General features: G+C 50.1%; 6 protein-coding genes across 6 annotated transcripts; 3 read left to right on the top strand and 3 right to left on the bottom strand.

Moving 5' to 3' along the window:
- Positions 1 to 11: 11 nt before the first annotated feature.
- VE01_06172 (uncharacterized protein) lies at positions 12 to 3,210 on the bottom strand. Its single transcript, XM_018275625.2, has 4 exons — positions 2,995 to 3,210; positions 2,832 to 2,934; positions 1,322 to 2,779; positions 12 to 1,268 (listed from the first exon to the last, which is right to left on the bottom strand). The coding sequence occupies exons 1-4, from the start codon at positions 3,165 to 3,167 to the stop codon at positions 252 to 254; spliced, it is 2,751 nt and encodes a 916-aa protein (XP_018128400.1). The 5' UTR covers positions 3,168 to 3,210; the 3' UTR covers positions 12 to 251.
- A 660-nt stretch (positions 3,211 to 3,870) lies between these two features.
- VE01_06171 (uncharacterized protein) lies at positions 3,871 to 4,875 on the top strand (the record flags this gene model as incomplete). The annotated part of the gene is made up of 1 exon (XM_018275624.1): positions 3,871 to 4,875. The coding sequence occupies one exon, from the start codon at positions 3,871 to 3,873 to the stop codon at positions 4,873 to 4,875; it is 1,005 nt and encodes a 334-aa protein (XP_018128401.1).
- A 715-nt stretch (positions 4,876 to 5,590) lies between these two features.
- On the top strand, positions 5,591 to 6,427 carry HNT1 (hit protein 1). Its single transcript, XM_018275623.2, has 6 exons — positions 5,591 to 5,720; positions 5,772 to 5,854; positions 5,907 to 5,975; positions 6,023 to 6,115; positions 6,164 to 6,178; positions 6,232 to 6,427. Exons 1-6 carry the CDS (start codon positions 5,687 to 5,689, stop codon positions 6,337 to 6,339), a joined length of 402 nt encoding a protein of 133 aa, XP_018128402.1. The 5' UTR covers positions 5,591 to 5,686; the 3' UTR covers positions 6,340 to 6,427.
- Positions 6,416 to 8,991, bottom strand: VE01_06169 (uncharacterized protein). The gene is made up of 4 exons (XM_018275622.2): positions 7,389 to 8,991; positions 7,300 to 7,341; positions 7,149 to 7,248; positions 6,416 to 7,097 (listed from the first exon to the last, which is right to left on the bottom strand). The coding sequence occupies exons 1-4, from the start codon at positions 8,643 to 8,645 to the stop codon at positions 6,562 to 6,564; spliced, it is 1,935 nt and encodes a 644-aa protein (XP_018128459.1). The 5' UTR covers positions 8,646 to 8,991; the 3' UTR covers positions 6,416 to 6,561.
- Positions 8,992 to 9,178: 187 nt separating this feature from the next.
- DAM1 (DASH complex subunit) lies at positions 9,179 to 10,196 on the top strand (the record flags this gene model as incomplete). The annotated part of the gene is made up of 5 exons (XM_018275621.2): positions 9,179 to 9,508; positions 9,556 to 9,607; positions 9,657 to 9,714; positions 9,770 to 9,915; positions 9,965 to 10,196. The coding sequence occupies 5 exons, from the start codon at positions 9,179 to 9,181 to the stop codon at positions 9,970 to 9,972; spliced, it is 594 nt and encodes a 197-aa protein (XP_018128458.1). The 3' UTR covers positions 9,973 to 10,196.
- On the bottom strand, positions 9,697 to 10,689 carry BUD20 (Bud site selection protein 20). Its single transcript, XM_059463766.1, has 2 exons — positions 10,351 to 10,689; positions 9,697 to 10,298 (listed from the first exon to the last, which is right to left on the bottom strand). Exons 1-2 carry the CDS (start codon positions 10,503 to 10,505, stop codon positions 10,166 to 10,168), a joined length of 288 nt encoding a protein of 95 aa, XP_059319521.1. The 5' UTR covers positions 10,506 to 10,689; the 3' UTR covers positions 9,697 to 10,165.
- Between the last annotated feature and the right edge of the window lie 843 nt (positions 10,690 to 11,532).

Here is an 11,532-nt window from a genome sequence, read left to right as displayed (position 1 = left end):
GATCCAGAATTAAATAATTTCTTGATTTACTAAGGTACATAATACTCACAGACCTTGTGAAGCAGCGATGCCTCATAGCAAAGTACAGCGTAGTGAGCCTGATGTTACAGTATAATGACAACCCTGCGAGACCATCTCAGCCTCAAACCTGCATAAGCTCCCTAGATTCCTAACCCCCCCAATCCATAACGCCATATCCCGACAATCGTCGCACCTTCAAACCAGCATCTTCCCTAACGTCTCTGAAAAAATTACCTATAGATCCGCACTTTCAGGCTCTCCATCATCTCTCGCTCACGCCTCTCCGACGCCTCATTCTCTAGCTTTGTCTCAGCATGTACTTTCTCGAGTCTCAACCTCTCCTCCTCCATCACCGCCTTCCCATCAGCACCAAACATCCGCTCGTATATTGCCAGCGTACGCCTCTCCATATCTCGATTCCACGCCTCAAATGCACGGATCTTCACCTTCTCCACTTCCTCCGCGAGCTTCTCCTCCTCCTCCTCAGCTCTCTTCCTCTTCTCACCCGCCACCTGCTCCAGCTTCTTATCCCTCTCCTTCCGCGCCTCAGCAAGTGCGTCCGCATCTTTCAGCTTCTTAGCAAGGTACTTCAGACTGTGACCAAGAACGCGCGCCTTGGTCGGGACCCTCGGCACATCCAGTGGTGGAGCAGTGAAGAACAAGACCCGATCATGCTCGTCGCGGTGGAACTGGCTGCGGATGTCTTGGGGAATGCTCGCGTTCGCGACGTCGCTCAGGTGGTACACCTCAACCGAGCGAGGAGGGTTATACGCATTGGTGTGCGAGCCGGCGGGAGGTGCTGCATAGTTGCGCGGCTGGGGAACTGAGCGGGCGTAGCCACCGTCGTAGTTGGCGAGGGGGTTGGGGGTGCCGGGGTGTTGGAGGACAGACGCGTGGGCCGTGGAGGGCGGAGCATGGGTCGCAGCATAGTTGTTGTGGGTTGTGGATGGTGCGAACGATGGGGTTTGGGGAGGTGGTGCATCAACGGTAGCGTAAGAAGCATAGGATGACTGTTGGTGGAGCTGGGGAGCGGGTGAAGCCGAAGGGCGAACGGCAGAGGACTGCTGGCCGTATGAGTTCAGCGTTTGTTGCGCTGGGGCTGGAGATGGAGCTGTGTTCTGCATGTTGCCCATTGGGGTGTCGCTTTGACCGTAAGTTGTTGCACGTTCAGTGGTGATAGAGCGGCGGACAGGCTCCACGGGGCGGGGAGGTGGAGGTGAAGGTGTTGGCTCTGGAGGTGGGGATTCCTGTTGTTATTGTTAGAAAATACTCCATGAAGTTGAATTCAACCAAAACTCACGTTTGCCTCGCGGGGTCGCTTATGAACGGCGCCCACAATCGGAGGGGCGTTAGCTGCACCCCAAGTTGGCTTTGGAAGAGGGTCGTCTTCCTTTGCGTCCTCGCGAAGTAAGTGTTTGATCGGGCTAGGAACCTTCTTCATCTTTCTTGGCACGTCAAATAGATCCATTTCGTAATCCTTCTCTCGCACTTCGTCTGGTACGCAACTAGCCCAGGTCTTAATCTTGTTGAGCTTGAATTTATCCTCGTTGTATCTCGCCTCGCAGACGTAAACTTCTTTGTCAGGTGGAAATCCTCGTGGGCGGCCTTTATTGAATCGGGTGAAGAACATAACAAAACAGCGATCGACAACCTCGTCGATGTGGTGATCGCGATATTGTCCGGTCTTCACAACCTCATTCTCAAAGAAGTGCTTTTCATAGCGGTGAACCGTTTGTTCTGGCCGATAATACCAACAGGCGTTGATCCACTTCTGTCCTTCCGGATCTTGCCAAGTGCGGTAAATTTGAGCCACAATTGGCTTTGTGAGGTCGTTCGGGTTCTGGAGATGGACCCAGTCACCAACCTTCCAAATCTCACCATTGTGGAGGATTTCAGGTAGAGGAAGCCTGCCGTCTTCATCGACGTAAGCACTATCCGGCTTAGTTTTCTCCTGTTCTGCAAGTATCCGAGCCTCTCTTTGCAAGTCGGTGGCGCATATATAGACCTCGCTATCTTCAAGATTGTATTCTTTGGCGTTATCGAACATGAGCTCCAGATCTTTCATGACAGCATCAACCGAGTTATACTTCTTGCGCTTGGCCTTCCTCTTGATCATGTCCAGCGCAATTGGGTTCTTGATCTCTTGATAGTACTCAGGAAATAGAGTCTTGTCCGGTGGCTTTTCGAAGTGTAGAACCTTGAGGTCTCCCTTTTCATCCTTGAACTTCCTGAGACCCTTAAGAATGGTATTGATACGCGCTTCCATTGGTGTGTGGACCTTCGGTGGCCTTCCTCTCTTCTTATGTGCATCCGCATCTTCCTTGGAGCCATCTTCAACCTTGCCACCTTCGCGCTTGGTAATGGCAGCAGAGGAGCGGGGCCCCTTGCGTCGTCTCCTGCGGGCGCCCTCGTCATCAGAGTCATCAACATCATCTTCCTCATCTTCATCTTCGTCTTCATCCTCGCGGTCATCCTCGACCGGCTCGTCTTCGCTCTGCATTTCCTCGTCCGGTTGTGGAGGCGGGGAGTCCTCGACATCGGGGATTTCACCCAGATCGGGATATTCTGCGTCCTCTGCAGATATGATGTTTTGGTCCACAAGCTTCGCTAGTTCGAGTTTCACCATTTCGCGGAGTTTGAGGGCGTCGCCGTAGGCCTCGGCCGAGGGTCGATTGTATACTTGTGCATTGTGGGACATATACGCAAAATCCCTCACGTATTCCTTCCAGCTTGGGTACTGCTTCCTGAGTATTTTGCCCTTTGAATTGTATTAGTACGTAAGAAACTATAAGGTTGGTAGATAAGCGTACCCTGACTGTGCTGAAGGCGACGGGATGCTTGATGACTTCGTGGTAATCTGGAAGGAATCTCTTGTTTACAATGCGCTGGAATACCGACGTGATTTCACGATCGCTAGTAGGTAATTAGTAAAAGGTTATATATCATCTGCCGATGGATTGTGGTAGTTCTCACTTCTCGTCCTTAGCCTCAGTAAGGTGATCAACAATGCCCTTCATGATTTCTAGGTCCCTCTTCGATACCCCATCCGACTCCGGTCTCGACATCGTAGCCTCCGTAGCCTCGTCATGGATAACATTATCCTCCTGCGCATCGTCGTCCTCATGGGGCGAAGGTGGTTGCGACATCTTTGTCTTTATGAGGGCGGGACGTATTGCGACTACGCCGTGGCCAAACCGTGCTCTCAGGACTTGTGGTTTGCGACGCGATCGCTCACCAGAATCCCCCTAGCGCGTATCGGAACGGAACTTATATAATCCGACCATCCCCCACATAGCCCGGGGACGATGATAACAACAATATTATCAACTTATCATATGAAGAGCTGTAGGAACTTGTCTTATAGTGTAGATTTAACTGAAGAGCTTTCTAAGTGCTCATAAAGTTATATTAGATGACTATGGCATATTCCCAAATCCCAAATCAAATAGCTGAAAACCATAGCACAAGGCCGATTGAACGTTCTCATATGCAGTCTCAATTATTTGTAAGTGAGTGTCTTAATGATATCGCCTACAAGTACTAGGGCTATCTATGTTGAAAGTTATCTTATACCGCCTCTCTCAGTCTCCGTGTCTTCGTGTTCCGTGTCTTTGTGTTGCCTGTTGTATTGTATGGCCCTCGTTGGCAGTGGTTCCTTTGCCCCTTTGGGATTCCCATACAATTCCCATGGGAAGCCCCTTCTTTATATCCTTAGGCGCCACTGTAGCTACTGTCCCAATTTCCCCCTACGCGAACCCTTTGCACTCTCTTGTAATCCCCCCTTTGTGACAATAATAACGCACCATAAAGACTTATGCGAGTGAGCAAATCGTACAAAAAGCCTCAAAGATGGGCTTCCATGGCTATGGAGGCAGCGAACTAGATCACTCTGATTGCTTGATATATCCTTGCTCGGAATGCAGAAGGCAGCGTGGGCAGCCACATCCATCGGTTCGATCTGGCAACACATCCACCAATCCAACCAGCAACCCAAATGACCGCTGGTCACGTGTCAATGTCTTTGGATATGAGAACAGCGACAGCAACGCGGCCAACCGTGCAACTGGAGCAGACACATACACTGCTGCTGATAACACCGAGGATCTGTCGGGAGGTTTCCACCGTCTCGTCATCTCAGACGGAGACTGCACCTTGCGTGATGAGATGCGCCAGTCTGGCTTCCGCATCCCACCAACCCCTGAAAACGCAAGCCTTCGTCATACAGAGGGTAGCCAGAACCGCAGCCAAGTCGCCGGATTTCAACACCTGAACCAGCCTGAACCAGGTGATGGCCGTTCTCGCCTCTCTGATGAAGACCGCGCCTTGCGTGATGAAATGCGCAGATCTGGTTTCCGCATCCCTTCGGTCTCCGATGACCCAGCTCTCAGTCGTCCAGATGGTGGCCAGGATCGCAACAAATCCGCCGGCTTTCAAGCCCAGAACCAGTATCAAGCAAATAACGGCGGCTTCACAGCAGCCACTGGCAGCGTCCCCCACGGATCCTATCCAGCTCCCAGCCCATGTTCCAGTACTAGCACTTGTGTCTGTCAATCCAATTTCGGACAACAGTGCGGGTGCAGCCCTAACTCGAATCCCGAGATGCTGAAATACTCAAACGACATTATAGCTCCATGGGCAAGTGAGCATCCCACCACAGAAGACACACTGCGTCGCGTGCTGCGGAATAGGTGGTTGGCTTCTCAGGGCAGATCTCAGGAGTCCGCTGGAAATCCCCAAACTTCAAACCAGCCAGAGTCCTCGGCACAGGGCGCGACTGGTCGTTCTGCGGTCCCTAGGATCAGGTTGGCCCGGCCGGATGGATCGGAGATGGAATTTGATGAAACTTATGACTGAAGAGTCGGCCAGTGAGCGTGGCAGCCCTAACAGCCCTAGAGGGCCGGCCGGTGGGCAGAACGAGCGTCGGGGATGAAGAAAGGAGGTGAAGGATACCGAAGTGGAAAGCAGAAGAAAGCATCGACGTGTTCTGAGAAGTGGAACCGGTATATGAAACATCATGATTGGAGCTGCCTGGGAGAAAAGTTATCAACTCGAAGGAGTGTTCGACCGATCTTTGTTTCTAGACCTCGTACCTGCTTGTTGGACAGCTGCCGCGGTGATCAGGGGTATATGGAGATCTTCTGAGACAATGAGAGATGAGAAATGAGAGATGAGAAATGAGAGATGAAAAGGAGTTACCGTTGTATAGCCAAGCTCTTACTATACCACGACTATAGCTAGGAATGGAATGGTTTGTCCCTCGACTGTTGAAATGTGACTTGGACCTCTCTTGAATGCACAGCGTGATGTTTGCAGCTATATGATAGCTTCAGTATATTAATATCATTACTGGAATGAAGTCTTTCGAAAGGTTTCTTGTCTTGGGGGTAGCTGACCGCATTCTAGTACTCAAAGAAGTTGTTCCATCATGGATTCACAGAATTTGGACGCGGTCCCTCACAGGTTGTGGCACGTGCACGGGCCCCTTGGTGAACCCCCGCACAAACATGACGCTGCGCTGTGTCAGCGGCGGGGTTCCCGAATGCGGGCGCCAGCAGCAGCTCCGTCTGTTCCCTTGTTCTCTGAGCTTATATAAACCTAGGACAACTCTCGAGAAGCTGCGGGGCATCAGATTACTTTTCATAGTTCACCATCCCAGAAAGAAAACATGTCAGCCTGCATTTTCTGCAAGATCATCAAGGGTATTTTATCATATGATCCTTCGCGAAGATGCCAGAGCTAACTATCTGTAGGGGACATCCCTTCCTTGAAGCTGTTTGAGAGTGACAAGGTCTTTGCCTTCCTCGACATCAATCCGCTCAGCCGCGGCCATGCTGTACGAACCGCAACCAACGCCCCTTGAAATAGCTCCTATTAACTGTGTATAGCTCGTGATTCCCAAGTTCCACGGCGCGAAGCTCACGGACATCCCGGATGATCAGCTCTCTGAGCTCTTGGTAGGTTGGAGCCGAGGGGGATTGAGTCCAGTTTCTGACCGGTACAGCCTGTTGTGAAGAAGATTGTCAATGCCACCGGCGCTGAAAACTACAATGTTCTGCAGAACAACGGAAAAATTGCTCACCAGGAAGTTGATCATGTAAGATAGATCCGATTACGAGTATGAGCTATGCTAACGAACATATAGGTTCATTTCCACATGGTACGCAGGATGTCACTCCACTCAAGCCGCATTACTGACGAAGATTTATATAGATCCCGAAGCCAAACCTCAAGGAAGGCCTTTCGGTTGGATGGCCTCAACAGAAGACCGATATGGACAAGCTCAAGGAGCTCTTGGAGGAAGTTCAAGCGAAGATGTAGAAATGGTAACTACATTGCGCATACAGACGAGGAGGTAGACAGGAAATCACAATACGTATTCAGACGAATAAAATCCCTAAAAAATCCCAGACTATGTATTGCTATAGTTATGTGCGCTTCCTTGTATGCTACTAATCTCGGCTTCATGAATCGGCGCCAGGGCCCGTATGGGTGCCCTTGAATATGGTTCTAATATATCCGTCTTCCGAATCGGCAATATGTTCAATCAATATCGTCAGCTGATGTTTCCTTGGTCGCCACAGCTGCAGGGACAGCTGCCACCTCTTTGGTCTCTGCAACAGTGGCCACCGGAACTGCGCTATCCTTGGCGGCAGTTGGGTAGAATTGAATCTTGCCCTCAGGCTGAATCAACCCAGCACGGTCGTAGAATGATCGAGCACGGATATACGGGTCGAGCTTCCAGTAGTTGTTCTCGAGGGAAATCCTCAAGTCCTCGCGCTTTTTCCTTACTTCGTCGCTGGCCTTGTTCTCGATCCATGCGATTGTTGCTTTCTCGAATTCCACAGCGATCGCGTCCCTCTCCGACTGGATCTTATTCTTCGTTTCCACGTCCTTCATCAGGTCGTTCTCTCCAATGACAGGTTCAATGTATTTCAATTCCCAGTCTTCCTCGCCTCCTAACTCTTTGAGGATCCGAGATTTCGGAATGAAAGCTTCCATATCAGCAGTGCTATTCGTAAAGTTTACCTTACTAGCCACAACGGGGTCGAGGAGGCCCTTAATAATCTTCCAGATTCCTATGTAGCGAGTTAATAGGCTGAATTAAGTAAAAATAAAGGGCTAGGTACCTTGGAATACCCATGGAGCCTTGTGGATTAATATAACTCCTAAGCTTTCTGGGTAATTGGCTTCGAAACAGTTGATCATAAACTTGACTGGAGCATAATCCTATAAACAAAATTAGTACAGCCAATTACTTACTGACGTTGGAATACTCACCATATTCGCCAATGAGAAACCACTCATGTCAAAAACGAGACACTGTATAATATTAGTAAACACCATGTGTATTGGAATGCAGAACTTACAGCAGTTTCAGCAGGCGGTGTAACCACGAATCGGGCAATTTCAATCACATAGATGGTATATCTCTCCAGACTCTCTTCAAGCTGATCGCCTGCGTGGTGCAGACGTGCTCTAATAAAGCACATAGGCCTGTCTAAATTGTCCACTCCGTGCAAAAAGCTTTTACCTGCTCTGATTTGCGCCAGGAAATCTGTAGCCCGCCTCTTCTTGACTGGGTCATCACTCGTCGAATCTATCAGCATTGCCTCTTCTCCGTTAACCAGAATTTCTTCGTCGACCTGCATCTCCACGGATCGCCAGTGGAAGGTGGAGATCATCATAACCAGGGCCTTTTCTACATCCCATTTCCTTGCACGCAGGAACCTGAGTAGAAGCATATCCGGATGGTCGTGTTTCAACATGCTCCAGAAAGAACGCTTAATAACTTCTGGAGGTGCGTTCTCTAGAGCATGCTGGAACTTTAATGCCAGACCATACTTGTCGTCACCATTGACAGCCGGTGTCTCCTCCGACTCGGTCTTCTTCCCAAACCAGCCACGCTTCTTCTTCTTCCCCTGTTCAGATGCTGGCGCCGACTGCCCTGATAACACCGGCACAATAGTACCGTTGACACCAGCGCTCAGGGCCTTCGCCTGCTCCTTGTCCAAAACCCCGAATACTTGCAGCGTTGCAACCCATAATTGCTGTAGTTTTTCCTCCTGTTCCGGCGAAAGGTTGCCCACATGCCCGGGTTGGCTAGTTTCTCCCATATCGGCAGAGTTTGTGGAACCTGAGTTGTCGCGTGCTTCTGACTGTTGAAACTGGTCGCCCGATTCGATGTCGAGTTTACCGCTGTGTTTCGGACGGGCCGTAAAGAAGTACACTGAACCACTGATAGCAGCTAACAATATAGCAGCCGTCCAAGTCCCGATCGCGCTTTGAATTGGCCTGCGTGCGTATATACCAGTCGGCGGATAATGGCTGAAGTACTTCGGTTTATCGTCTCGAGAAGAATGAGAAAAAGCTCTTGTAAAGGTCAAGGGCAGCTTCTGTTGTTTCAACTGTGAGAAGATCGGTATGAGGGGTAATTTGTTTTCGCGTGTCCGCCAGGAGCTCAATTGTCTCTTGGATGAGAGAGTTGCGACACCCCGGAATGTCGGGATTGTGCGCGTGTAATCGCAAGGAACGACTGGGAGATAGTGGCGCAGTTTCTGAACGGAATTTCGAGATGATTTCCAATCGAGCCTTGCGTGTACAAGAATATCCGAGACAGCTGGCATAGGGGACGGTGCGAACTTGGTCAGGGCCTCCCGTCAGAAGTTCTGTTGCACAGATCTATAAACTGTGTGGGAAACTTGGAGGGACGTTGTACCTACCCCAAATGCGGGTCAAATTAGGATAGCCAAATGCCGATAGTGTCCCGACGTAGTATGGCCGCACGAGGCCATGACTTGCGCAATAAAATAACGAATGTGAGGTATTATAATAATTCTTGGAAACTTGGCACTGTATAGGGCTTCTATAGGTAGCAAGTTTCCCGATCTCATAATTCCCATCTTAGACCCTGACGAACGTCCGGTGGGAAGCGGACGACACGGTTGCGTCAATCTGGTGGGGACGTTTATCTGGTGGAGGTTAGCCGCGGTATCAAGATCTATTTGACGCGATGGCGTTTTGTTTGGTCTTGTTCCAGAACAAACAAAACGGGAACTATAAACAGACCGCCAGTGCAAAGAATCAGCCACACCACGTCACCGAATTTCCAAATCCCCAAACGAACATAAAATAAGCCCCAAACGCAGCAGCGATAAAGATGTCGGCGTCAAAAAGCCCACTCGATAGCAGCATCAAGCGGTCTAGCTCAGGAACACGTCGTCCCACCTCGCGCCCAACGACCCCTCTTCGCCCCTCCTCGAAATCCTCTTTCCGCGAATCTGGCAGGTCGAGTGTCGGCGGCAATTCCGATGCGCCACTAGAGGTATTCGAGCCCGCATTTGCGGAGTTGTCGGATTCAATGGCGGATTTAGAAGCGAATTTTATGCATTTACAGTTGATGCACGAGAGTCTGTCACGATTCAGCGAAAGCTTCGCGAGTTTCCTTTACGGGTTGAACATGAATGCGTTCTGTGTGGATTTCCCAGAGGTATGGAATGGAGGGGTAATGGCTTATCTACGTGGCTGACTTAATAGGCCCCCGTGGCGGATTCATTTCGTCGAGCTCGCCAACAATCGGAACAACTCAGTAAGAATAGTCACTGCGCTTTACGAAAACGTCTACTAATATCATATAGACCGATCAACCAACTCCGAGAGATTTCAAGGCGATTTTGATGGAGAAACAACCTTCATGTATGATCTAAACTACTGTTTCAAAGATTCAACAACTAACGACGTGGACAATTAGGACAACTGACACATCATTTGTCGACAACCCTCCAACATCATCGAAAGCAACTCCCAAATACACCCCTCCTGTTCCAGCCTCAAGAATAGCTGGCGCGCCTGGTCGTGGTGGAGCATCATCAACCGGTAGGGGTGGCATTCCCAGAGGTGGGTACCGGGGTGCTCGTGGTAGTGGTTTGGCAAGGGCTCGAGGAAGTACCATGAAGTAGGACTATCGAGACACCAGAAATACCCCAGAGACAATATTTCCGATAAAAAGGCATACTTTTATGCAGAGCAGCGCCATATGTGGTGCAGCTGTGGTCCGCTCGACTTTTCAACGGGAAATGCTGGCGTCGAGTTTGTTATCGCAATGAGAAGGCGGCTTCCGGGTACGAAACATGGCGGGGTCGGTTCTTCATGTTGCCATCTCAACCTCGATAGTCTGTGGCTTGCTCACGCTCGTTCGTAGCGGTCCATTGTCTGTTCGCAACCCAACTGCAGCTTCCGCTTCCTTTTGGGAGTATGGCTCGTCCTTCAATGCCTTGACCCTGTTATGGATTGTCAGTGAACTGTCAGTCGATGCTGCGTTACTAGCCGTACCTTCTCTTGTGGTTCTTGCCCTTCAAATGCGTCCTCTGGCTGTTCTCTCCCTCAAACCATTTCGCACATTCGACGCAGTAGAACTCTCCCAGGCCTGGCAAATCCTCTGTCGCTTTTGTTGCTTGATATTGTGAAAGATGCTTGGACGACAGCATGTCAGACTTGATCTGGTCAAGATCTCTATTAGAACATGGTGGTTAGCATACTTCAAATATTGGCATTCTCCTGCCTAGTATATCATAGTGCACAAATAAATTGTCCATGTAATAGAGCGATGGGCAACTCATACCTCGTGTGCCTCCTCGTCTTCGTCCTGGTCTTCTTGTTCTCGACACCCATGATTGCTGCCTTGTGTGATGAGATTCTTGCGGGGGTTGCACGGTGCGCGTGTGGTGGTGGTGATCGTAATGATTTGTTGATTTGGTCTCCAGACACAAAATTTCCGTTATACTCGAATAAGGTTGAGATATGTTCTAGGCTAAACCTGATTAGGCGGCTCACCACGTCTCCAGACCAAACTGCATTTTTCGCGCCCCACCTTTGCCGGAATCCACTCCAAGCCGAGGGATGAAAATATGCCCGCGGGCGCGCAAAGTAGCACCGGGACCGAAGGGAATGGCTGTGCATGCGCAGGATGAAGCTTGAGACATTCTGGAATTATCGGACACGCCGGTTATCATATTTTGAAGGGGGAAAAGGCAAGACATGTATAGTGAAGTTGTATGCTAAAACGCGAAAGAGACAACCCACTGGCAATCTATCGTTTGTTTGGGTGAAGGATGTGTACTGTAAGACGGCGGTATTTCGGACAGGCGGAACAATCGCCGCCTCCTCCTGTGTGTTGTGTGGTATCGTCGTCGACGGCGTACTCTAGACCACGGACTCCACGGACTCCTCCCGAGATATTATCCATAGCACCACCATTGATTTACTGGAGCCGGGTTTGCCCACGCCGGATCCCTGCTTTATTTTTGATAGGAATGTACTCTACTCCAGATGAGTACGAGTATGTGCGTGCGTGCGCATGTATCTCTCAGCTGCTCAGCTACTCAAGCTACTCAGTTACTCAGCTACTCAGCTACTCAGTGTTATGCTGTTGTGCACTGCCGCCACACAAAGCCGAGGAGATGAGATCGAGGCTGACAGCGGCTAGCTACCCAACTCCCTCAGTAAATCCCAAGT

The sequence above is a fragment of the Pseudogymnoascus verrucosus genome (genome assembly GCF_001662655.1).
Source record: "Pseudogymnoascus verrucosus strain UAMH 10579 unplaced genomic scaffold scaffold_36, whole genome shotgun sequence".
NCBI classification, from domain to species: Eukaryota; Fungi; Ascomycota; class Leotiomycetes; order Thelebolales; family Thelebolaceae; genus Pseudogymnoascus; species Pseudogymnoascus verrucosus.
The sequence above is the reverse complement of the archived record's forward strand: the minus strand, read 5'-3'. Positions and strand labels throughout refer to the sequence as shown.

Bases quoted from the DNA above. Each gene is read 5' to 3' on its own strand.
- VE01_06172 (XM_018275625.2), bottom strand. From the start codon at position 3,167: ATGTCGCAACCACCTTCGCCCCATGAGGACGACGATGCGCAGGAGGAT. The intron at 2,780-2,831 runs GTACGCTTATCT...TACAATTCAAAG, and splicing joins TCGCCTTCAGCACAGTCAGG to GGCAAAATACTCAGGAAGCA. The intron at 1,269-1,321 runs GTGAGTTTTGGT...CAATAACAACAG, and splicing joins AGCGACCCCGCGAGGCAAAC to GAATCCCCACCTCCAGAGCC.
- HNT1 (XM_018275623.2), top strand. From the start codon at position 5,687: ATGTCAGCCTGCATTTTCTGCAAGATCATCAAGG. The intron at 5,855-5,906 runs GTACGAACCGCA...AACTGTGTATAG, and splicing joins CGCTCAGCCGCGGCCATGCT to CTCGTGATTCCCAAGTTCCA. The intron at 5,976-6,022 runs GTAGGTTGGAGC...TGACCGGTACAG, and splicing joins ATCAGCTCTCTGAGCTCTTG to CCTGTTGTGAAGAAGATTGT.
- VE01_06169 (XM_018275622.2), bottom strand. From the start codon at position 8,645: ATGCCAGCTGTCTCGGATATTCTTGTACACGCAAGGCTCGATTGGAAA. The intron at 7,249-7,299 runs GTGAGTATTCCA...TTTTGTTTATAG, and splicing joins GTTTCTCATTGGCGAATATG to GATTATGCTCCAGTCAAGTT. The intron at 7,098-7,148 runs GTACCTAGCCCT...CTCGCTACATAG, and splicing joins GGCTCCATGGGTATTCCAAG to GAATCTGGAAGATTATTAAG.
- BUD20 (XM_059463766.1), bottom strand. From the start codon at position 10,505: ATGCTGTCGTCCAAGCATCTTTCACAATATCAAGCAACAAAAGCGACA. The intron at 10,299-10,350 runs GTACGGCTAGTA...AATCCATAACAG, and splicing joins GGCAAGAACCACAAGAGAAG to GGTCAAGGCATTGAAGGACG.